General features: G+C 37.6%; 1 protein-coding gene across 4 annotated transcripts in view; it reads left to right on the plus strand.

Moving 5' to 3' along the window:
• TRIM37 (tripartite motif containing 37) overlaps window positions 1–23383 on the plus strand; it is a 181719-nt gene that overhangs the window by 36911 nt on the left and 121425 nt on the right. For all 4 annotated transcript variants that reach the window (XM_025281190.3, XM_025281189.3, XM_006045487.4 and 1 more), the window contains exons 10-12: window positions 182–232; window positions 1420–1501; window positions 15757–15833. In XM_025281190.3, coding sequence (XP_025136975.2) covers window positions 182–232; window positions 1420–1501; window positions 15757–15833 — 210 coding nt within the window. The remainder of the gene's footprint in view (window positions 1–181; window positions 233–1419; window positions 1502–15756; window positions 15834–23383) is intronic.

Genomic DNA, 23383 nt, shown 5'->3' on the forward strand with positions numbered 1-23383 from the left:
TTCTGCCTCTCTAGCACTGGCAGATTCTATACCACTGAGCCACCTGGGAAGCTCTTCTTAAGGACTGGTGTTAGGTTAATAAAATTTTCAAGATATTATTGAGAGACATGACTTTTTTAACTAAATGAAATGTTAAACTTTAATAAGCCAAATAATTTATTTGGTTTTTGTTCCTTTTTAGTGAATTGGTACCATCTTATGATTCAGCTACTTTTGTTTTAGAGAATTTCAGGTAAGAGTTTTCGACAACTTTAGTGTTTTTTGTATGTGTATGTAAATGAGAGCCAGGAAGGTGTTATTCCTTGGTTGGATACAGACCTAATGAACTCTTGTCACTCAGTGTGTAGTCTTAGAAGAAACATGGTTTCTGTTAGAAACATAGAGGTCATTTGTCAGAATTGTTTTATATCTTCTGGATAGCTTGCTTCTGTAGTGTTGGAGATGGAACCCTTTTTTTTTTAAGAAGAGAGTCCACTTAGCTTTTGTTAATAAAGTGAGGTGAATGGGATGACAGAGATTGATGAGCCCTCCTACCCATCCTCAGAAACAAGAATGGTGGGAAGAAGTCCATTTGGGCCCATTTATCTCAGTCCTAAGTGAGACATTGTGGATGAGAGGACATTAGTTAGTGTAAGAAATTTGTAAGTTTTGTAACTTGCATGCCAAGTCTGTTAGCTTTTACTGCTTTTTCTGTAAGATTAAAACCCAAGATCTTAAAACACAAAGATCCAAAGGGACTTGGCTTAAAGGGTGTCACGGAAGTGGGGAACAGAAAATATGAGGTCTTGCCTGGGGAAGAGAAAATGCCAAGGGAGTGGTAACGCATCAGACTAAGGCCAGACTGAGAATTTATACCATTTCCAATTTAATTTGTTTTTTCTTATGTAATAATTTTGTTGCTAAAATATAGCACATTTCCCCACATTTCTTTACCCCTTTAATGCTGAAAAACTGCTTATTGAAGTGGTTGTTAAATTCAAGACATATTGGGAGGTTTTTTTGTTTTAACCTGAAACTTTTTTTTTGTTTGTTTCATTCACAAAGTTTATTATGACCTTTTATTGCTGCTAAGTCGCTTCAGTCGTGTCCGACTCTGTGCGACCCCATAGACGGCAGTCCATCAGGCTCCCCCCGTCCCTGGGATTCTCCAGGCAAGAGCACTGGAGTGGGTTGCCATTTCCTTCTGCTAACCTGAAACTTAAAAGATACTGCTGAATATTTCTGTACCATTAAAATTTTTATATTGCAGAATGTTCATGTATGTACATTTATGTAGTGGACTCTTGACTTCTTTAGTCACCTTCATTTACTGATCTAGGACATCAAATAAGGAACATAAGTGGTTGGGTTTTGGTTTTGCCTATTGGAACTTGACAACAGTTTTGATCTTGGGATTTGGTTGGTTTTCTTTTACTTTAGTACTTTGCGCCAGAGAGCAGATCCTGTTTATAGTCCGCCTCTTCAAGTTTCAGGACTTTGTTGGAGGTTAAAAGTTTACCCAGTAAGTTTTTCATTATTTCTCATAAATTTTGAAGTCAAGATGTTTCTTTCAGGGTTCTGTCATACACTGGTTCAGCTTTTTTAATGGAGAAAAGAATTAAAGTAATGAAAATTTTATGTTTCAGTAAGTTTTTCATTATTTCTCATGAATTTTGAAGTCAAGATGTTTCTTTCAGGGTTCTGTCATACACTGGTTCACTTTTTTAGTGGAGAAAGGAATTAAAGGAATGAAAAATTTTTGTTTCTTTATAGGATATATTGCTAAACTATAAAAAATGAATTAAGTATAAACAGTATAAACATTGGCATATTACTGAATCTTATTTCAGTAAAAATATTTAGAAGAAAAGTTTTAAGTTCTTACTTAGAAAATGATTACAAAGAAACCACAGGTATGCTGATTACATTCTCTTGGTGCTTTCCAATGTTTTTTTGACCTGTGTATTTTCTGCAGGGTGGCAGGTCGGTCCAGTGATACGATGAAATGTGTACTCAGTTCCTATAGCAGGAACATAAGCAGTAGTGTATGCTTTCATCACGTGATGTCTAGTTGCTTCTCTTTTTGTGATATTGGTGCACATTGCATATATGTTAATTCTTTGGAAGTTGCAAAATAGTGATTCTCATTTTACCTATTATTTAGTTATCAGTATTACGGTTCATATAGAAGAGGCAAGATTCTTTCTTGTTATTTAGGATTTTTCCTTATTCTCTGAAAGTTATTGCTTTTTTAAAATATTATGAACTCATGTATTTATACTTATTTAGTCTCTTTACTATGCCTTCTGTGTCACTTTGCTCTGACCCTAATAAATAGTCTACTAGTGACTATAGTAGTTAGCTTTCTTGTTGTCTTCTGTGGTAAGATGTTCTAGTCTCATATATTTCCTACTTGAAATTGGTCTTTTTATCCAAAAAGCCCTGATTTCTTTTAGTGGCAGAATTGTATTTCAGAACCAAACTGAGTGCGAGGGGTGCTCATTTCTACCAGGTTGGTCACTGTTTAGAGGCTTTCTTCATGAACAGAACTGGAAAATAACATAGGTAAATGTATGTGGAGATTTGTGAACGGGGGTTAATATGTATGTATGTATTTAAAAATTTATTTAATAGACTTTATTTTTTAGAGCAACTTTAGGTTTAACAGCAAAATTGAGTTTTAGGTTCAGTTGAGTTTTAGCAGTTTTAGGTTCAACAGCAAAATTGAGTGAAAAATACAGAGAATTCTACACACACCTTCTGACCCCACACATGCACAATCTCCCCAACTATCAGCGTATCCCATACAGAGTGGCGTGTTTGTTGCATTTGATGAACTTATACTGACACATTATCACCCAAAGTCCTGCTTCATTCTTGATGTTATACATTTTATAGGTTTTGTTTGTTGTTCTTTTTTGGCTGCGTTGGTTCTTTGTTGTGGTGCATGGGTTTCTCTAGTTTGGGGTGCAGCTTTAGTTGTCCTGAAGCATGGATAGTTAAGTTGTCTTAGTTCCCTGGCCAGGGATCAAACCCATGACGCCTGCACTGAAAGGTGGATTCTTAAGCACTGGACCACCAGGGAGGTCCCTGGTGTGTTTTTTGTGTTTTTTGTTTTAATTTATTTTTTAATTGAAGGATAATTGCTTTACAGAATTTTATTGTTTTCTGTTAAACCTCAACATGAATCAGCCATAGGCATACATATATCCCCTCCCTTTTGAACCTCCCTCTCATCTCCCTCCCCATCCCATCCCTCTGGGTTGCTGCAGATCCCCTATTTGGGTTTCCTGAGACAAACAGTAAATTCCTGTTGGCTATCTATTTTACATATGGTAATATAAGTGTTTCCATGTTACTCTCATCATACATCTCACCCTCTCCTCCCCTCTCCCCATGTCCGTAAGTCAATTATCTATGTCTCTTTCTCCATGCTTTTAATTCTTCAGTACCATTTTTCTAGATTCCATATGTATGCACTAGTATATGATATTTATCTACCTTTCTGACTTATTTCACTCTCTATAATACTCTCTAGGTTTATCCACCTCATCAGAACTGACTCAAATGTATTTGTTTTTATGGCTGAGTAATATTCCATTGTGTGTATGTACCACAACTTCTTTGTCCATTCATCTGTCGATGGACATCTAGGTTTCTTCCATGTTCTAGCTATTTTAAATACAGCTGCAATAAACAATGAGATACATATGTCTCTTTCAATTTTGGTTTCCTCAGGGTATATGCCTAGGAGTGGGATTGCTGGGTCATATGGTGGTTTTATTCCTAGTTTTTTAGGGAGTCTTCATACCATCTTCTGTAGTGGCTGTATCAATTTATATTCCCACCAACAGTGCAAGAGCATTCCCTTTTCTCCACCCCCTCTCCAGCATTTATTGTTTGTAGACTTTTTGATGATGGCCATTCTGACTGGTGTGAGGTGATATCTCATTGTAGTTTTGCTTTGCATTTCTCTTCAGTTCAGTTCAGTCACTGAGTCGTGTCCAAATCTTTGTGACCCCATGAACTGCAGCATGCCAGGCTTTCCTGTCCATCAGCAATTTTCGGAGCTTACTCAAACTTACGTCTGTTGAGTTGGTGATGCCATCCAACCATCTCATCCTCTGTCGTCCCCTTCTCCTGCCTTGCAATTGTCTTTGGAGAAGGAAATGGCAACCCACTCCAGGTTCTTGCCTGCAGAATCCCATGGACAGAGGAACCTGGCGAGCCACAGTCCATGAGCTCACAGAGTCAGACAGGACTGAACAACTAATACACACACACATTGCCATTTTCTTAATTGTTTTGAGTTTGATTTTATAGATCTTTTTCTTCTCTTGTATTTCTTGACTATATAAGTCCCTTTAACATTTGTTGTAAAGCTGGTTTGGTGGTTAACTCTTGCTTGTCTGAAAAGCATTTGATTTCTCCCATCAATTTTGAATGGGATCCTTGGTGGGTAGAATAATCTTGGTTGTAGATTTTTCCCCTTCAGTACTTTAAATATATCCTGCCATTCCCTTCTGACCTGCAGTTTCTGCTGACAAATCAGCTGTTAAACCTGTGAGGTTTCCCTTGTATGTTACTTTTTTTTCCCTTGTATGTTACTTTGCAAGCTTCTCCCTTGCAGGTTTTAATATTCTCTGTCTGTGTTTAATCTTTGTTAGTTTGATTAGTATGTGTGTTAGGGTGTTTCTCCTTGGGTTTATCCTGTATGGGACTCTTTGAGCCTCTTGGACTTGACTATTCCTTTTCCATATTGGGGAGATTTTCAACTATAATCTCTTCAAAAATTTTCTGATACCTTTCTTTTTCACTTCTTCTTCTGGGACCGCTATAATTCAAATGTTGGTGTGTTTGATATTTTCCCAGAGGTCTCTGAAACTATCCTCAGTTCTTTTTATTCTTTTTACTTTATTTTGCTCTTCAGAAGTTATTTTCACCATTTTATCTTCCAGCTCACTGATTTGTTCTTCTGCTTCAGATATGCTGCTATTGATTCCTTCTAGAGTATTTTTAATTTCAGTACTTGTGTTGTTTGTCTCTGTATGTTTTTTCTTTAATTCTTCTAGGTCTTTGTTAATTGATTCTTGCCTTTTCTCCATTCTGTTTTCAAGGTTTTTGATCCTCTTTACTATCATTATTCTGAATTGTTTTTCAGATACTTTGCCTATTCCTCATTTATTTGGACTTCTGTGTTTCTAGTTTGTTCCTTCATTTGTGCAGTATTTCTCTGCCTTTTCATTATTATTTTTTTAAACTAACTGTGCTTGAGGTCTCCTTTTCCCAGGCTTCAAGGTTGAATTCAAGATTCCTTTTGGTTTGCCCCCCTACAGTTGGTGCAGTGGTTTGTGTAAGCTTTGTATAGGGTGATATTTATGCTGAGTTTTTTTTGTTTTTCTTCTGATGGACAAGGCTGAGTGAGTTGGTAATTCTCTCTGTTGATGATTGGGTTTGTATATTTGTTTTGTTTGTTGTTTGCATGAGGTGTCCTGATCAGGGTGCTACTGGTAGTTGGGTGTTGCCAGGTCTTGTATCCAAGTGGTTTCCTTTGTGGGAGTTCTTACTATTTGTTACTCCTTAGGTTTAATTTTCTGGTCGTCTAGGGTCTTGGAGTCAGTGTTCCCGCTCCAAAGGCTCAGGACTTGATCCCTGGTCAGGAACAAAGATTTCACAAGTGGTTTGTTATGGCATTAAATGAAATTTAAACACGTACCCAACAACAAGAAACCAAAGATGAACCCCAGACAAATGACAGTTACAAAACGAGGCAAATAATAATAAAAATAATGGATTATACACATATACATACACATCCATAAGCAAAATCAAAACAGTCCAACAAGAATAAAGTACAATAGATTGACCCGGCGAACAAAGGAAACAAAAAATTATATCTACCACTTAAGAACAAAACTAACTAAAGCACAAACTGGAAAACGAAAGTAAAGCAAGGTGCCCACTGGAGAATAAAGCAATGAAAACAAAACTATCAAATATGTTGAGAGGAAAAAAAGACTAGGTTTGCAAAGCTAAATAGAGGTAGATAAAGAAGATTTATATACATTAAAGATTAAGTGCAAGGAGAAAAGAACAGTAGAAAAAGCAAACAAAGGAATAAATATAGAAAAAATAATAGGTTTAAAAAATTAAAATTAAAGATTAAAAGAGAAAAGAAAAAAGGAAGAGGAAAGAAAAAGGTAACTCCATAGAACTTCAAAAGCCCAACGCGGAGGCAGTTTTATAACAACTATAAAATGTGTGATCGAAAAAAGAAAGGAAAAAAAAACTCAAAAGCTTGATTAGATTTCATAGTGCCAATAAAATTTACAACTACACGGAGGCCCGGCGGGGTAGGGGTAGGGGTAGGGTGTCGGGGATGGAAAGAAGAAAGAAAAGAAAAAAAAATCCAAAAGAAACCACAGAACAAGTGGAAACAAAAGAATAAATGTTCCTCTTGAGTCACTGCTGTCAGATTCCTTTCCCTTGCCTGGGAGTCACAGTCTACCTCACCTCCCTAGGATGCCCTCCAACACTGTGCTGGTCTCTGGACCTGCCGTGGGGGCAGCTCAGATACTAATCTGGTCCTACTCCTGTGTGTTCTTGCCTCCAATGTCCACAGCGTCAGAACTAGTGCGTTTTCTCTTGTGGGACCTCTCAATGTCCTTTTGTATATTCCGTAGTCACAGAGTCTGTGTAGTTTGATCACGTGGATTTAATCTGCAGCTTGTACAGCTGGTGGGAAGGCTTTGGGTCTTCTTCCTTAGCCGAACTGCCCTTGGGTTACAATTGTGGTTTTATTTCCACCTCTGCATGTGGGTCGTCCACTGAGCTTTGCTCCTGAGGGCTGCTCTGAAAGACTTGGGTTTGTCCCTGTGAGGGCCAGGTGTGGAGGTGGTGCAGCTGCTTAAATTGCAGGGATTCTGGCAGCATCAGGTACTCAGTGGAGTTGGCAGTTAGGAAAGGAGGGAATATAGTGCTCTAGAAGGGTATGGCAACCAGTATTAGCCAATACACTCCAGTATTCTTGCCTAGAGAACCTCCCCGACAGAGAAGCCTAGCAGACCACAGTCCACAGGGTCACAAAGAGTTGGAGATGACCAAAGCGATCCCATGTGCTTAGACTCAAGACTTTTTTTTTTGGCCTGTCGTATCTCTGCCCCAGTGAGGGTTCAGCGTAAAGCTGGTGCAGCTGCTTGGCTTACAGGGACCCTGGTGGCACAAGTGTGCAGGGACAGGGACTGCCTCAGCTACTGGAGTTATGGCCCTATCAGTCTTTTTGCAAGCCTCCGGTAACTGGGGGTCAGAAGGCCTCTTTGGCTAGTCTTTCTCTGTAGCTCTGCCCGTTCAGGTGCTTAGAGGGCTCCCTTGCCTGGGGTCCTTCTCTGTTGTTCATCATGCACATCAGGCACATATAGGGGCCCCCCTGTCTGGGGTCCTAATCGGTAGATCTGTGTGTCAGGCACTTAAAGGGACACCCTGGGTGGGGTTCTACTCTGTGGATCGCTGGGTCAGTCACTTAAAGGGGCACCCTGGGTGGGGCCTACTCTGTAGTACAGTGCGTCAGGCAATTAATGGGCCAGCCTCTTTATTGTTCATCTTCCCATGCTGGATGTGGGGAGAGAGGGGCCATGGTGATGGCTCCACCCCCTACGTGTGACCCATCTGTATCGCCTTGCTTCCGTGGCTGCCCGCCTTTCCTCCAGGGGCATTCCCACCACATCTCTGCCCTCATATCCCCTCGGTCAGTCCTTCCACAGTCAACAGCAGCCCTCGTCCTGGGTTTGCTCCATAATCCCTAAGGTCCAGCTCCCAGCTGCTCCACCTTCTCGGGGACCTGCCTCCCTAGCCAGGGTATGTATGGCTGCAGCAGGGACTGTCTGCATCTCATTCCATTTTGGCTGCTGCAGATCAGTTGTTTCACTTACTGCCTTAAATGTTTCTCCTCTGACTCAGACAGTTCCCCTGATGTGGGGATTGGACCCCTGCTTCAGTTCTCCCACCCGCCGAGGGCAGGTCCAGTCCTAGTAACACTCCTGTTTTTCCCCCTAGTTCCTTCATCCTACTGAGTTTTGCGTGATTCTGTATATTCTTATCCACTGGTCAGGTGCTCCTGTCTGCTCTCAGCTGGTGTTCTGTGTGCACCTCTGTGTCTGAAGGTGTGTTCCTGATGTATCCATGGAGAGATGTACTCCACGTCCACCTCCTCCTCCACCATCTTGTTCTCCCTGTTTTTGTTTTTTTTTGACACATGTATATATGTAATTTTTTTTTTAAGTTTTTTTTTGTTTTTTTAAATTCTACTTATTTTTGGCTGAGCTTTCTTCATCTTCATTGTTGTGCATGGTTTTCTCTAGTTGCCGCGAGCAGGGACTCCTTCTCATTGCAGTGCATGAGCTTCACATTGTGATAGCTTTTCTTGTTAGGAAGCACAGGCTCTAGGCGCTCGTGGGTTCCCGTAGTTGCGATACCTGGGCTCTAGAGCATGGGTTTAGTAGTTGTGGCAATTGGGCCTGGTTGCTTCTCATCATGTGGCATCTTCCCAGATCAGGAATTGAACCCGTGTCCCCTGCATTGACTGGTGGATTCCCAGCCACTGGACCACCATGGAAGTCCCTGTATTTTTTTTTTAAATAAAATAAATCATGAGATCACACTAAGACTTATAATTCAAATTCAGAATTACAGAATTTTTTAAACTTCTTTATATTACACCCACAACTCATTTCTTCTACTCTAGGAACCTGCTTTTTGAAGCCATAGGAAATAAGAGAATTGTAATATATCATAATGAATCATTCATTTGCTCTATAAAAAAAATTTCAGGAGGGGAACTCAATTCTACCATCAACTTGAGAAATTCTATCATCGGTTACTGGGAAATGTTTAAAAATTATTTTGCATATACTCTCATTTCCTTCTGCTGTGTCTAGACAGCTGTTAGGGTTCAGAGCTTGTTTTCTAGTAAATTCTACTGGAAAGGTTAATGGAAACAATATTTCCTGAATTTCTGTGTGTTGAAAATAGTTTATATCCTTTATACTCTAAAGCCAGAATTGCTCAATGCAAAATCCTTGGCTCATGTTTTCTTTCCTTGGCTATCTTAAATATTTAATTCCATTTTGTTATGGTAAAGTCTAATGATGAACTAATCCTTAAAAATATTTGCTAATATTATCTAGATGCCCAAATAATTTAATAATTTTTTCCCACAGTGCCTGTACCTTATTTATTTATTGGAATGTAGTTGCTTTACAATGTTGTGTTAGCTTCTGCTGTACAGCAAAGTGGATCAGTCATACATGTGTCCACTCTTTTTTAGATTTCCTTCCCTTTTAAGACACCCCAGAGCACTGAGTGGAGTTCCAATTCTTTTTAAATCCACTAATTTACTACTATATGTGTTGGGTTTTTTGGGCCCGTATTCTCAGTTACATGTTGGGCTCTTTCAATATATAGTTTTAGATTTCTTAAAGAAAATATTTCCTGAATTACAGTTTTAAATATCGCCTTTGTTTCTACTGTTGGTTTTCTCTCTTGGGACTTTTATTATCTGCGTTTTGAATCTTCTTTGCCTTTGTCTTCAATACTACCACTTTCTAATTTTTTTAGCTCTTTCTTCATTTCTTTTTAACTTTAAAAATTTTCCTTGTTCACTTATTTTTTAAAAAGGTATCAGCTGTTGTGCTTATTTGCTCCTATGTTCGTTGAGTTCAGTCTTTATTTCTTAAATAACTTGCTTTCATTTCTAATTCTTCCCTTAGTTCTGTTACTTATATTTGAGTTTTTCTAATACTGATTTGTGTTATTCTTTCATAGCATATTTCTCAGCTTTTCTTTTCTTCTGCAGTCTGTCATATTATTTCCTTAAGAGTCTTTTAGGTTATTTTGAAATAGGTTACAATTTTGATCTTTGAGTTTGTTTTTCTAGGGTGCTTTCATTGTCTGTAGGGATGTTATTTTACCCTTTATTTTCTCTTTCATTTTGGTAAATAATGCATAACATAAAATTTACCATTTTAACTATTTCTAAGTGTACATTTAGTATTGTTAAGTATATTTACATTGTTGTGTAACTAACTTCCAGAATTTTTTCAACTTTCAAAACTGAAGTGCTCTGCCAGTTAAACAGTACTTCCCCATTTCCCTTTCTTCTCAGATCCATCACTCTGCTTTTTCTTTCTATGAATTTGACTACTCTAGATACCTCACATATGTGGAATCTTAATACAGTAACATCTTCTTGTTACTGACTTCTTTCACTTAGCATATGTTCTTAAGATTCCTCCTCTTCATAGCTTATATCAGTATCAGAATTCCCTTCCCTTTTCAGGCTGAGTAAAATTCCATTGTATGTATATACCACATTTTATTTATACATCTATCAGTGGACATCTGACTTGCTTCTGTCTTTTGTCTTTAGTGATTAATGCTGTTTTGAACATAGGTGTGTAAATATCTCTTCAGTATCCTGCTTTTGATTCTTTTGGATATATACCCAGAAATGGTATTGCTGTGTCACATGGTAATTCTGTTTTTAGTTTCTTAAGGAACTGTGCTGTTTTCTACAGTAGTTGCACCATTTTACATTCTCATCAGCAGTGCACAAGGGTTCAAATTTTCCCATATCTTTGTCAGTACTTTTTGTTTTCTGTTTCTTTGGTAATAACCATACCATACTAATAATGGTATGAAGTAATTCTTTGTGCTTTTGATTTATATACCCTAGTGGTGTTTTTGAGCATTTTTTCATGTGCTTGTTGGATCAGTTGTATATCCCTTTTAGAGAGACATGTATTCAAGTCCTTTGCTCATTTTTTAATCAAGTTTTTTGTTGTAGAGTTGTATGACTTTATATATTCTGGATGTGAAAGTGTTAGTTGCTCAGTCAAGTCCGACTCTTTACAGCCCTGTGGACTGTAGCCTTCCAGACTCCTCTGTCCATAGAATTTCCCAGGCAGGAGTGATAGAGTGGTAGTCATTCCCTTCTCTGGGGAATCTTCTTGACCTAGAAAGCAAACCCAGGTCTCCTGCACTGCAGGCAGATTCTTGACTGTCTGAGCCACCAGGGAAGCCTCCATATTCTGGATGTTGACCCCTTATTAGATGTATAATTTACACATATTTTCTCATTTTTAAGGTTTCTTTTTGCTCTGTTGATCATGACCTTTGATGGACAGAAATTTTAAATTTTGTTGTAGTCCAGTTTGTCTGTTTTGGCTTTTGGTTTCATATCTAGGAAATTCTTACCAACTCCATTGTCATGGAGCTTTTCGCTTATATTTTCCTCTTAGACTTTTATAACTTTTAAGACTTATTTTTAGATCTTTAATATATTTTTAGTTAATTTTTGTATGATGGAGGGGTCTAGCTTTATTCTTTTGCATGTGTATATGTGTGATATGTCAATCAGAAATCCGGTGCTTTGCTTTCTGAGATATTTCCTAGTTCTTCTCTTCTTGTAATCTGGACCTTTTCCTTCCTTTGCTTGTATTATTTCTATGCTATTTATCTTTTATTTTCCTCTTAGCAGTTCCTTTGCAATCTTTAGACCTGTTCTAAAAGACCCTGGATACTCGTTTTTAAGAGTTTAGAGTTACTAGACTGCATTTAGTTTTTATACTCAGTTCAGTTCAGTCGCTCAGTCGTGTCCAACTCTTTGTGACCCCATGAATCGCAGCACGCCAGGCCTCCGTGTCCATCACCAACTCCTGGAGTTCACCCAGACTCACATCCATCGAGTCAGTGATGCTATCCAGCCATCTCATCCTCTGTCATCCCCTTCTCCTCCTGCCCCTAATCCCTCCCAGCATCAGAGTCTTTTCCAATGAGTCAACTCTTGGCATGAGGTGGCCAAAGTACTGGAGTTTCAGCTTTAGCATCATTCTTTCCAAAGAAATCCCAGGGCTGATCTCCTTCAGAATGGACTGGTTGGATCTCCTTGCAGTCCAAGGGACTCTCAAAGAGTCTTCTCCAGCACCACAGTTCAAAAGCATCAATTCTTCGGCACTCAGCCTTCTTCACAGTCCACCTCTCACATCCATACATGACCACAGGAAAAACCATAGCCTTGACTAGACAGACCTTTGTTGGCAAAGTAATGTCTGTGATTTGAATATGCTATCTAGGTTGGTCATAACTTTCCTTCCAAGGAGTAAGTGTCTTTTAATTTCATGGCTGCAGTCACCATCTGCAGTGATTTTGGAGCCCAGAAAAATAAAGTCTGACACTGTTTCCACTGTTTCCCCATCTATTTCCCATGAAGTGGTGGGACCGGATGCCATGATCTTTGTTTTCTGAATGTTGAGCTTTAAGCCAACTTTTCACTCTCCACATTCACTTTCATCAAGAGGCTTTTTATTCCTCTTCACTTTCTGACATAAGGGTGGTGTCATCTGCATATCTGAGGTTATTGATATTTCTCCTGGCAATCTTGATTCCAGCTTGTGTTTCTTCCAGTCCAGCGTTTCTCATGATGTACTCTGCATACAAGTTAAATAAGCAGAGTGACAATATACAGCCTTGACGTACTCCTTTTCCTATTTGGAGCCAGTCTTTTGTTCCATGTCCAGTTCTAACTGTTGCTTCCTGATCTGCATACAAGTTTCTCAAGAGGCAGTTCAGATGGTCTGGTATTCCCATCTCTTTCAGAATTTTCCACAGTTTATTGTGATCCACAGTCAAAGGCTTTGGCATAGTCAATAAAGCAGAAATAGATGTTTCTCTGGAACTCTCTTGCTTTTTCTGTGATCCAGCGGATGTTGGCAATTTGATCTCTGGTTCCTCTGCCTTTTCTAAAACCAGCTTGAACATCAGGAAGTTCATGGTTCACATATTGCTGAAGCCTGGCTTGGAGAATTTTGAGCATTGCTTTACTAGCATGTGAGATGAGTGCAATTGTGCGGTAGTTTGAGCACTCTTTGGCATTGCCTTTCTTTGGGATTGGAATGAAAACTGACCTTTTCCAGTCCTGTGGCCACTGCTGAGTTTTCCAAATTTGCTGGCATATGGAGTGCAGCACTTTCACAGCATCATCTCTCAGGATTTGAAAGAGCTCAACTGGAATTTCATCACCTCCACTAGTTTTGTTCGTAGTGATGCTTTCTAAGGCCCACTTGACTTCACATTCCAGGATGTCTGGCTCTAGGTCAGTGATCACACCATCGTGATTATCTGGGTCCTGAAGATCTTTTTTGTACAGTTGTATGTATTCTTGCCACCTCTTCTTAATATCTTCTGCTTCTGTTAGGTCCATACCATTTCTGTCTTTTATCGAGCCCATCTTTGCATGAAATGTTCCCTTGGTATCTCTAATTTTCTTGAATAGATCTCTAGTCTTTCCCATTCTGTTGTTTTCCTCTATTTCTTTGGATTGATCGCTGAAGAAGGCTTTCTTATCTCTTCTTGCTATTCTTTGGAACTCTGCATTCAGATGCTTATATCTTTCCTTTTCTCCTTTGCTTTTTGCTTCTCTTCTTTTCACAGCTATTTGTAAGGCCTCCCCAGACAGCCATTTTGCTTTTTTGCATTTCTTTTCCATGGGGATGGTCTTGATCCCTGTCTCCTGTACAATGTCACGAACCTCAGTCCATAGTTCATCAGGCACTCTATCTATCAGATCTAGGCCCTTAAATCTATTTCTCACTTCCACTGTATAATCATAAGGGATTTGATTTAGGTCATACCTGAATGGTCTAGTGGTTTTCCCCACTTTCTTCAATTTAAGTCTGAATTTGGCAATAAGGAGTTCATGATCTGAGCCACAGTCAGCTCCTGGTCTTGTTTTTGCTGACTGTATAGAGCTTCTCCATCTTTGGCTGCAAAGAATATAACCAATCTGATTTCGGTGTTGACCATCTGGTGATGTCCATGTATAGAGTCTTCTCTTGTGTTGTTGGAAGAGGGTGTTTGTTATGACCAGGGCATTTTCTTGGCAAAACTCTATTAGTCTTTGCCCTGCTTCATTCCGTATTCCAAGGCCAAATTTGCCTGTTACTCCAGGTGTTTCTTGACTTCCCATTTTTGCATTCCAGTCCCCTATAATGAAAAGGACATCTTTTTTGTATATTGAGCAACTTTTTTGCAGTTTCTTGTGTTCTGTGGCTTACAGTGCTTTTCAGTGACTGACTCTTGGCCATTTTGTGGTTTTCCTTTCTTCTGGTCCATTAGATGTCCCGTTGCTTCTCTCTCCTTTCTCCCACAGTGTGGATACAAGGCAGGTCTTTGTGATTATAGTTGGTCTGTCTTTATCTGCTTATGTTTTTGGGGTTGTGGAGATAAGCTGTTGCCTGGTTTTGTTGTAAATGTTGTTTGTGAACTTTTGGTTTTGATGTTCTATTGTTGTTTTACTTTCAGATTTTGAGAGTTTTAAAAACTATGCTGCTGATTGTGGCAGTCTTTCCAGAATCCTCTGCCTATTGAAAATTCTTAAAGCAGGTATTTTTTTAGAGGTACAGATGGTGCATCGATAAGAGTTATAAAAATCTTGTTCCTTAATATTAAAAATTAGGTCAAAGAGAACTTTCTAATATTATTATGCGATAGAATTCAGAATAAAAAATGTTTACTACCTTTTATTAATTGATTGTATTCCAGGGAAGTTGTTTTAGGACCAAATTTTAAAAGAAGAAAGAAACTCCAGTATTTGCACAAGGATGTTGGTTGATTTTTTAAAATCAGTGTAATTTGCTATGTAATTTATATTTCATAGTTGACTAAATTTAGCACATTTTGACAAATACATACAGTTGCACAGTCATTATCATAGTCATGAGTTTTATCATGCTCAGAAGTTATCTGATTTAACTTTTTCAGCTAATCCTTTTTTTCTCCCTTCCTGGCCCCTCTGCAGCCACTGATCTGTTTTTGTCACTATACTTTTACTTTTTCAGAATTTTATATAATGGGATTATACAGCGTATAATCTTTTGTGTCCAGCTCTTTTCCCTTGAGTGATTATTCATGTTTCTGTAGTATTGTGTTTACTGAGTGATTACCATGTCAACCCTGAATGCTGCGTCAGGACCTTTGAGAGCGAAGTGGCCTAGAAATGAAGGGGTTCAGAAATAGCTGTAACCTTCTGTAGATACATCCCTGCCCTCAGCCCTCACAGTCTGGTTGGGCAAATGTGTTTATACATGTAGTTTTAACAAATGTAATCTCACCCAGTCCTTGAGAAATACAGAAGGGAATAATTTTATTCATAAAATCTCTGTAATAGAAATATGAGCAACTTTAAATCTCCAGACAGAATCTTAAATGGAATCCTAACATATGAAACATAGAAATTATATTTAATTACTTTCAACATCAACATATATTTAATTACTTTCAACTTTCAACAAAAAGTGTTACCTTTTTCTATTTTACTCCTTTTTAATCTTAAATATTATCTCCTTTGTTTTTTTGTCTCCTTCCTCAACTTCCTAGTGAAGTTGAGACTTTTCATTTTTTTGGTATATCTCTTTGGGGTTTTTATTTTTCTTTGAGGCTCATTTTTAAGAGTTCTGTATGTGTTGAAACTCCTGACTCTTTTCAGAGTAGTTTATATTTTCCTTTGTTTGTATGCTTTAATGCTTCTATCTTTATGTAGAAAAAAAAGTTTGTAGACTCTTGGCCTTTTTATCAGCTCTCTTACTGCTTTTAAACTTAAAACTACTTCTCTGTCCAAATATCAGATACTGTTCTATATTTTGTTTGTTTCATTGTGGCTTACATTTTTACATTTAAATTGACTGGAGTTTCTGCTTATATAACATCTTTTTCTTTTTTTTTGAGGATGGAAATGGAGTTGTTCGTGGTTACTACTTATCTGTGTTTCTGGAACTTTCAGCTGGCTTGCCAGAAACTTCCAAGTAAGACATGCAATTAAATAACAAACTTTAGTGTGGGTTTACATGCCTTCTTAGCATTTTTCGTTAACTAGTTTTGTTAACTAATATATTTTATGTTAAGATATTATACCAGTATGGAATCTCTGGCATAGTATGTTGGCATAGACTGTCAGTTCTCAAATTGTATGGCATAAGGACTCTGTACTCTTAAATTTTATTGGGATATCCAAAGAATTTTTCTTTATATGGGTTTATCTGTTGGTATTATCTGAATTAGAAATTAAAACAAAAAATTTTTAATTTTTGTTAATTCACTTTAAAGTAATAATAAATCTATTACATATTAGCATAAATAACATTTTCTTGGAGAATAACTTTTTCTAAAGCAAAATAATACTTGGTGAGAAAACGTATTGTAAAAAACCTCTTAATGTATGGCTTTTCAGTTTACTGTAATAAGTTGTTTGGGTTGAAGTATATATATAAAATCTGGCCTGATGGATTTTGAATTTCATACATAGTTAGGAAAGGTTTTTTTACAGTGAGATACAGTTCACATAGCACATGAAAGTGTTAGTTGCACACTTATGTCCAACTCTTTGCAACCCCGTGGACTGTAGCCCTACAGGCTCCTCTGTCCATGGAATTCTCCAGGCAAGATTGGAGTGGTAGCCATGCCCTTCTCCAGGGGCTCTTCTGCCATCTGAGCCACCAGGGAACCATACTGTAAAGTTCATACCATAAAGTTCATCTTATAAATATAAGTGTAGAATTCAGTAGATTTTAGTATATTCATTGAGTTTGACAGCTATCACCATATCTAATTTCAGAACATTTTCTTTCTTTCTTTTTTTTTTTTTTTAATTTTTTGGCCATGCCTCATGGCATGTGGAATCTTAGTTCCCCAACGAGGGAGCAAACCTGTGCTCCCACACTGGAAGCACAGAATCTTAACCACTGCTGCCAGGGATTTCTGCAGAACATTTTCATCATCCCACAAAGCAACATTGTACTTCTCAGCAATCACTTCCCCTTCCCACCCAGTTCCTGGCAGCCCTAATCTACTTTTTGTTAGGGAGGAACACTTTAAAAAGCAGTTTTAGATAATTGTGAATCATCATTGATAATACCCCAAAATTGAACAAGTGCTTGTTTGTTAAATGTAATTTGTAGTATGAAATCTGGAACCGTATCAGTGAATTTTACTTCACTTTGTTACACCATAATCTGTTGGTTTGAATTGAGATATGTGCTTCCAGTTATGGCATAATAGTGATAACCCTTTCTTCTATAACAACCAAAAAAGAAAAACATTTTCTAGACACCAGACCTGAGGCAACAAATGAAAGCAATCCCTGAGAGACAGGAAATAAGTCATATCTATGATTGCCTCACTTAACCTTGAGAGAGTTTTCAGGCCATTACACATGGAGGCAGAAATGCAACAGAGTCTGGCTAACTCCTTGAGTTGAGGAGACAGTGCTGAGTGTCCAGGAAGACCAGCACACCTAGAGTGCAGTGGACAGAATACCAGAAGAGAGATCTGGACAAAGAGCTCCAGAGATTTGTAAGGCGTTCTCTTCAAATATGAGAAGGGCACGGCAATGTGCCCTACTCCAGTGTTCTTGCCTGGAGAATCCCATGGACAGAGAAGCTAGGTGGGCTCTAGTGCATGGGCTCGCAAAGAGTCGGTCACAACTCAGTGACTAACACACACTCCTCAAATATTCTGTAGAGTATTGAGCAGAGCCTGCAGGTAAAGAAACCTACCTGAGGTTGGGGGAAGGACCATCTGGGAAGGTTTAGAGGGAGTGGTGCCTGGTGCCTGGTACAGGGCCAGTAATTGTGTTTGTTCCTATCACTGTAGCGGTAACTTCTGATCCATGGGGCATTGAATGAAGTACACAGGACATTTTTGCCTCCCTAGTGGAGAGCAGTCCTAGACTGGACATTGCTCCAGACCCATCTAACAAGTAAAAGCAAGACCTGGAAGAATTAAATTGTTTCCAGGTAACCTAACAGCAGTCTAGAGCAGAGCTCAAGAAAACTGATAAGATTACAAAAATATCCAGCACACAACAAAGCTAAGGTTACATTATCTGTTATTCAATCAAAGAGTAATTGGCATGCAAAGAGGCAGGAAGACATAACCAGTACTGAGGAGAGTACTGATTTGAGCAAAAACTGTTTTTTTTTTTTTAATGTGAGTTATATCTATTGGTATTTTATGAATTAGAAATTAAAACATTTAAAAAATTAGTTTACTTATGATAATAAACTAATTGCATATTAGCATAAATTACATTTCTATGAATAGTAACTCTAAAACAAAATAATATTTGATGAGAAAACTTGTATTGTTTTGCATTTTTGGAAATCTTTGTATGGCTTAAAAAGACGACTAGGTGCTCATGTGAGAATTAGGAGAAAATATTTTTCTCAGTTTTTATAACTACACTCCATCTCTTCAAAAGTTGAACAGAGATATGGAAGATATAAAAAATTCATACTGAACTTATTGAGAATGAACTAACTATATTTGAAATGAAGAATACACTGGATGGCATGAATGATAGATTAGATACTACAGAAGGAAGGATTAATTGATTAATTAATTAAGAAAAGATTAATTAATGAATTAATGGACCTGAAGGCATTAGCTATAGAAACTATTCAAAATGTGAACATAGAGAATAGAATTCCAAAACTATAAAACAACTTTAAGTAGCTTAATGTACAAATATCTGGAGTCCTCAAAGAAGGGGATGGGAAGGAAAAAGTAAATACTTTGCAAACTTGATAAAAGCTTTAAGCCCATGGATCCAGAAGTTCAGTGAACTATAAGCACATGAAACATGAAGGAAACATCAAAGCACATCATAATCAAATTGCTTAAAACCAGTGGTAAACAAAATATCTTAAACTGGCAGTGAAAAAAATAAGTCATTAAATTTAGAGGCACAAAGGTAAGGGTGAAATCAGGTTTCTCACTGGAAACAATACAAGTGAAACGATAATATAGCAACATTTTAAAAAGATTGAAAGAAACTAACATTAACCTAGAGTTTTATAATCGGCAAGAATATATTTTAAAAAATACAGTGAAACTAAGACATTTTCAGATCTGAACTATAAGAAATGTTCAAGTACATGCTTCAGACAGGGTATATAATACCAGGTGAACCTCTGAATTTAAACAAAGAAATGAAGAGTACCAGAAATGGAAATTACTTGGGTAAATAAAGTTTTTCTTCTGTTACCAAAGTAATTTTAAGTGATAATTGACAATATAATAAAGAACAGTAGCATTATATTTCGGGGTTTTTAACATATTTAGAAGCAAAATTCACAACAAAAACAGCTGTATAAAGGCCAAAAGAGGAAACTTCCTAGGTGGTCCAGTAGTTAAAATCTGCCTGCCAATCTTGGAGACATGGGTTTGATCCCTGGTCCTGGAAGGTCCTCCGTGCCACAGAGCAGCTGACCCCGTGCACCACAGCCACTGAGCTTACGCTCTAGAGCCCATGAGCTGCAACTACTGAAGCCTTCACGCCTCGAGCACGTGTTCTGCAGCAAGAGAAGCCACCACACGGAGAAGCCAGTGCACAGGAGAAGCCCCTGCTCACCACAACTAGAGAGCCTGTGTGCAGCAGTGAAGACCCAGCTAAACCAGAAATAAACAAATAATTGTTTTAAAAGGCCAAACGATTAAAGCATGGAAGTATAGTGTAAGATTCTGACACTATATGTAAAGTGGTATAATAACAATTAAAGCTAGACTGTGATATGTTAAAGATACATACTATCCTATTATTTTTTCTTGCCTCTTGTAACAAATTACCAGAAATTTGGCAGCTTAAAACAACAGATAACATTTCCCTCACATTTCTGGAGGCCAAAAATCCAAAAACCATTGCTAGGCCAAAATCAGAGTTTCAGTAGAGTTGTGCTAGCTCCAGTTACACTAAGGGAGATCTGTTTCCTGCCTTTTTCAACTTTTGCGTACTGCCAGCATTCTTGGGCTTATGACAGTGTCACTCCTATCTCTGCCTTTGGTCATGTTGCCTTACCTTTTTTTGTCTCTGTCAGATCTTCCTCTGCCTTTCTCTTACAGTGACATTTATGGTTACATTTAGGGTGTACGTGGATTTTCCAGGACAGTCCCCTCATCTCCGGATCCTTGGCTTAATTGCAGCTGTGTATTCCCAGTCACAGGTTCTGAGAATTAAGATGTCAATACCTTGGGGATACTGTTCAGCCTCCCATAACTATAAACTATAAAGCCACTGCTAAAATGACAGAGATGTTTAGTTTATAAAGCAGTGGTGGGGATAAAATTGAACCAAATCCTAGTCTTAAAGCAGGCAGGAAAAGATAAGTGGTAACAAAACACAGATGGGAGGAATAGTAAGATGTGGCACCGTAAATGGTCTAAACACCCCAAATAAAAAGTGGAAATTGTCAGATTGGCTAGAATAGCAAAACTCAAGTGTATGCCAAACCTAAGAAATGTGCTTTAAATGTAAAGATATACCATACTAATCAAAACCAAGTTGGAGATGTTACTTTAATATCCAAGTAGATTTCAAAGGAAAGCATATTACCAGAGATAAAGAAGTTTATTTCACAGTGATAAAAGGATCACTTAATGAAGAGGACATTCAATGATTATAAATATTTCTGTTTATACTCTGGTAACAGATTTTGAAAATGCACAAAGCAAAAACTGATAGAAGTATAAGAAGAAATAGAACTTCTTCTCTCAGTTGATACAGCAGGTAGGCAGAAAATCATCAAGGATATAGTAAATCTGGATAGCCCTGTCACCCAGCCTGACTTGCTGGATGTTTATAGACTCTTTGATCCAACGGTAGCAGAATGCAAATTATCCTTAAGTGTGCACAAAATATTTACCAAGAAAGACCATATTCTGGAATGTGAAATATGTCTGAAAAAATTCAAATCATTCAGGTTTTTTTTTTTAACTGTAATGAATTCAGTTTAGCTGTTTGTAATAGATATTTTAAAAATCTGACATAGTTGAAAAGTAAATAACATACTTCTAAATAATGCCTGGATCCCAGAGGAAATCATAATAGATTTTTAAAAAGGTTTTTGAACTGGAGTGAAAACACAGCATACCAGAATTTGTAGTATGTCGCTAAAGCAATAGGTAGGGGAAATTTATATGACTAAATGCCCATATAAGTGAAAAGCAGAAAGGCCTTAAATAAGTGTCAGTGTCTGTTTTAATAAACTAGAAAAAAGAACAAGTTAAATGAAAAGTAAACGGAATAAAAATAGTAACAAAGATAAAAAATGCAATGAAATAAACATGCAGTAGAGAAAATCATTGAAATCTAAAGGATAACATTTAAAGTCTAACACTGTATAACTGAAGATATATAATAAAGCCATAGTATTAGCGTAATACAGCATCATATTAGCGTAAGAGAAAGATGATCAATGGAATATACAGATCTTCATGATCTGAAAGTAGAGCAGTTCTCTGAAACCTTTTGTAAGATGAAATGGCATCAAGTGAAGAAACAATTACCTTGAGACATATCTGCTAACGGATGCACAGAATATTAAAGGATAAAGTACATATGCTTACAGACACAGTTCAAAGCTCTGGCAGCTTGATACTGAGATGCTGGGTATAGTTCCTTGGGAAGGAGGCTGGTGGTGGCACGCTTGCTGCTCAGAGCATGCCTCTGTACTGGCTTGCTACAAAACAAGCACTGAATGCTATTTTCACTTTTCAGCTGGTTTTGTTTTTTTTTTTTTAAGTGAAATTTTTCTTGGTTAGCAAAAACAAGTACTAGTGTAGACCTTTTTGTAAAAAGTAAAGTGGCGGAAAGAGAATGTTAAAAAATTGGGGATACCTGTGTTACAATTCCAGAAATAAATGCACTTTCATTATGAAATTAGTGGTTGAAAAAGATGCAAAGACAGTGCTGTGGGGAAGGTGTAATCTTTTCAACAAATTGCGCTTGAACATTTAGATGTTCATATACAAAAAAATGGAACTCGGATCCATACCTCACACTATAGACTTAAACTAACTGAAAATTGTTCCTAGACCTAGATTTAAGTTGTAAAATAATAAAACTTGCTGGAGATAACACAAGAGGAAATGTACTTTTGTCTTGGGCGTCGTTATTTTAGTTAAAATGCAAAAGCACAATCCACAAAAAAACACATTTGTAAATTAGACTTCATGGGAATTATAAAGTTGTCTTCCTCAGATTATGTGGAGTTGAACTGATAATAAATTAACAAGGTCCCTTCCCCATAGTGGCAAAAAGTTTGTGCGACACCCCATAAAGAAGGTATATACATGGCAAAATAAGCCTGTGTAAGGTGTTTATAGCATTAGTCATTAGGAAAACAAATTTACCTACAAAATAATACTACCGTGTCGTATTAGAGTAGCTATAATTACAAAGATCATACCACGTGTAGAGAAATCTGAAATCTTAGAATATAGAGAAATCTGGAGTCTTAGATGCTTCTGGTGGGAATATAAAACGATACAATGACTTCTGTAAACAAGTTGGTGTAAACAAGTCATACACTTCTGTATGACTCAGTCAAACCACTTTTAGATATTTACCTCAGAGAAAAGGAACTAGATATCCAACAAAGTCTTATAGAAATGTTCGTAGTAACTACATTTTGAATAGCCAAGTAAAATCAACCCTAATGGCCAGCAACAGATAAATAAGCAAATTTTGCTATGGCTAGACAATGAAATAAAACTTAGCAATAAAAAATAATGAACTGTTGACACATGTGACAATAGGACTTTTAAATTATTTTAAATGAAAGGAGCCAGATTAAAAAGAGCACATATGAATGATTCTATTTATATAAACCTCTAGAAAAATGCAGACTAATCTATAGTGACAGTGCAGATGTGTGGTTGCTGAGAGATGGGGCAGGCTGGGCTGAGGTTGGTTGGAAGGTGTAGGGAGAAGGTAAGAGAAGAATTATGCGAGGCAGAGGAGACTCGGTATGGTGGATATGTGTTTTGGTTGCTGTACTGGTAATGGTTTTATGGATATATATAAATATGTGTCTGACTTACCGATTATACACTTAAGTTCCACATCATTAAAGCTTTTTGTTTATGGCTGTGCTAAGTCTTCCTTGCTGCTCAGGCTTTTTCTCTAGTTGTGGCGGGCGGGGCTCCTCTCTCTGTGCAGGCTTCTCATTGTGGTGGTTTCTTTTGTTGTAGAGCATGAGCTCTAGGGTGTGGGCTTCAATAGTTGCAGCTTGCGATCTCGATCGAGAACACAGGCGCTCAACATTGTGGCTTGCGGGCTAAGTTGCTCCGCCACATGTGGAATCTTCCTGAACCAGGGATCGAACCTGTATCCTCTGCATTGCAAGTTGGATTCTTAATCACTGGACCACCAGAAAAGGCCCATTTCATTAAAACTTATTCAGAAAAACAATTAAAACTTTATTGGCCTGTCTTATACTTTGCATGGATCTTTTACTCATGTATGACTTTGTAACACTCTGGGTTAATCATTTAGAAAATAATTTTTTACTAAAAACAG

Source organism: Bubalus bubalis, chromosome 3 (genome assembly GCF_019923935.1).
Source record: "Bubalus bubalis isolate 160015118507 breed Murrah chromosome 3, NDDB_SH_1, whole genome shotgun sequence".
NCBI lineage: Eukaryota > Metazoa > Chordata > Mammalia > Artiodactyla > Bovidae > Bubalus > Bubalus bubalis.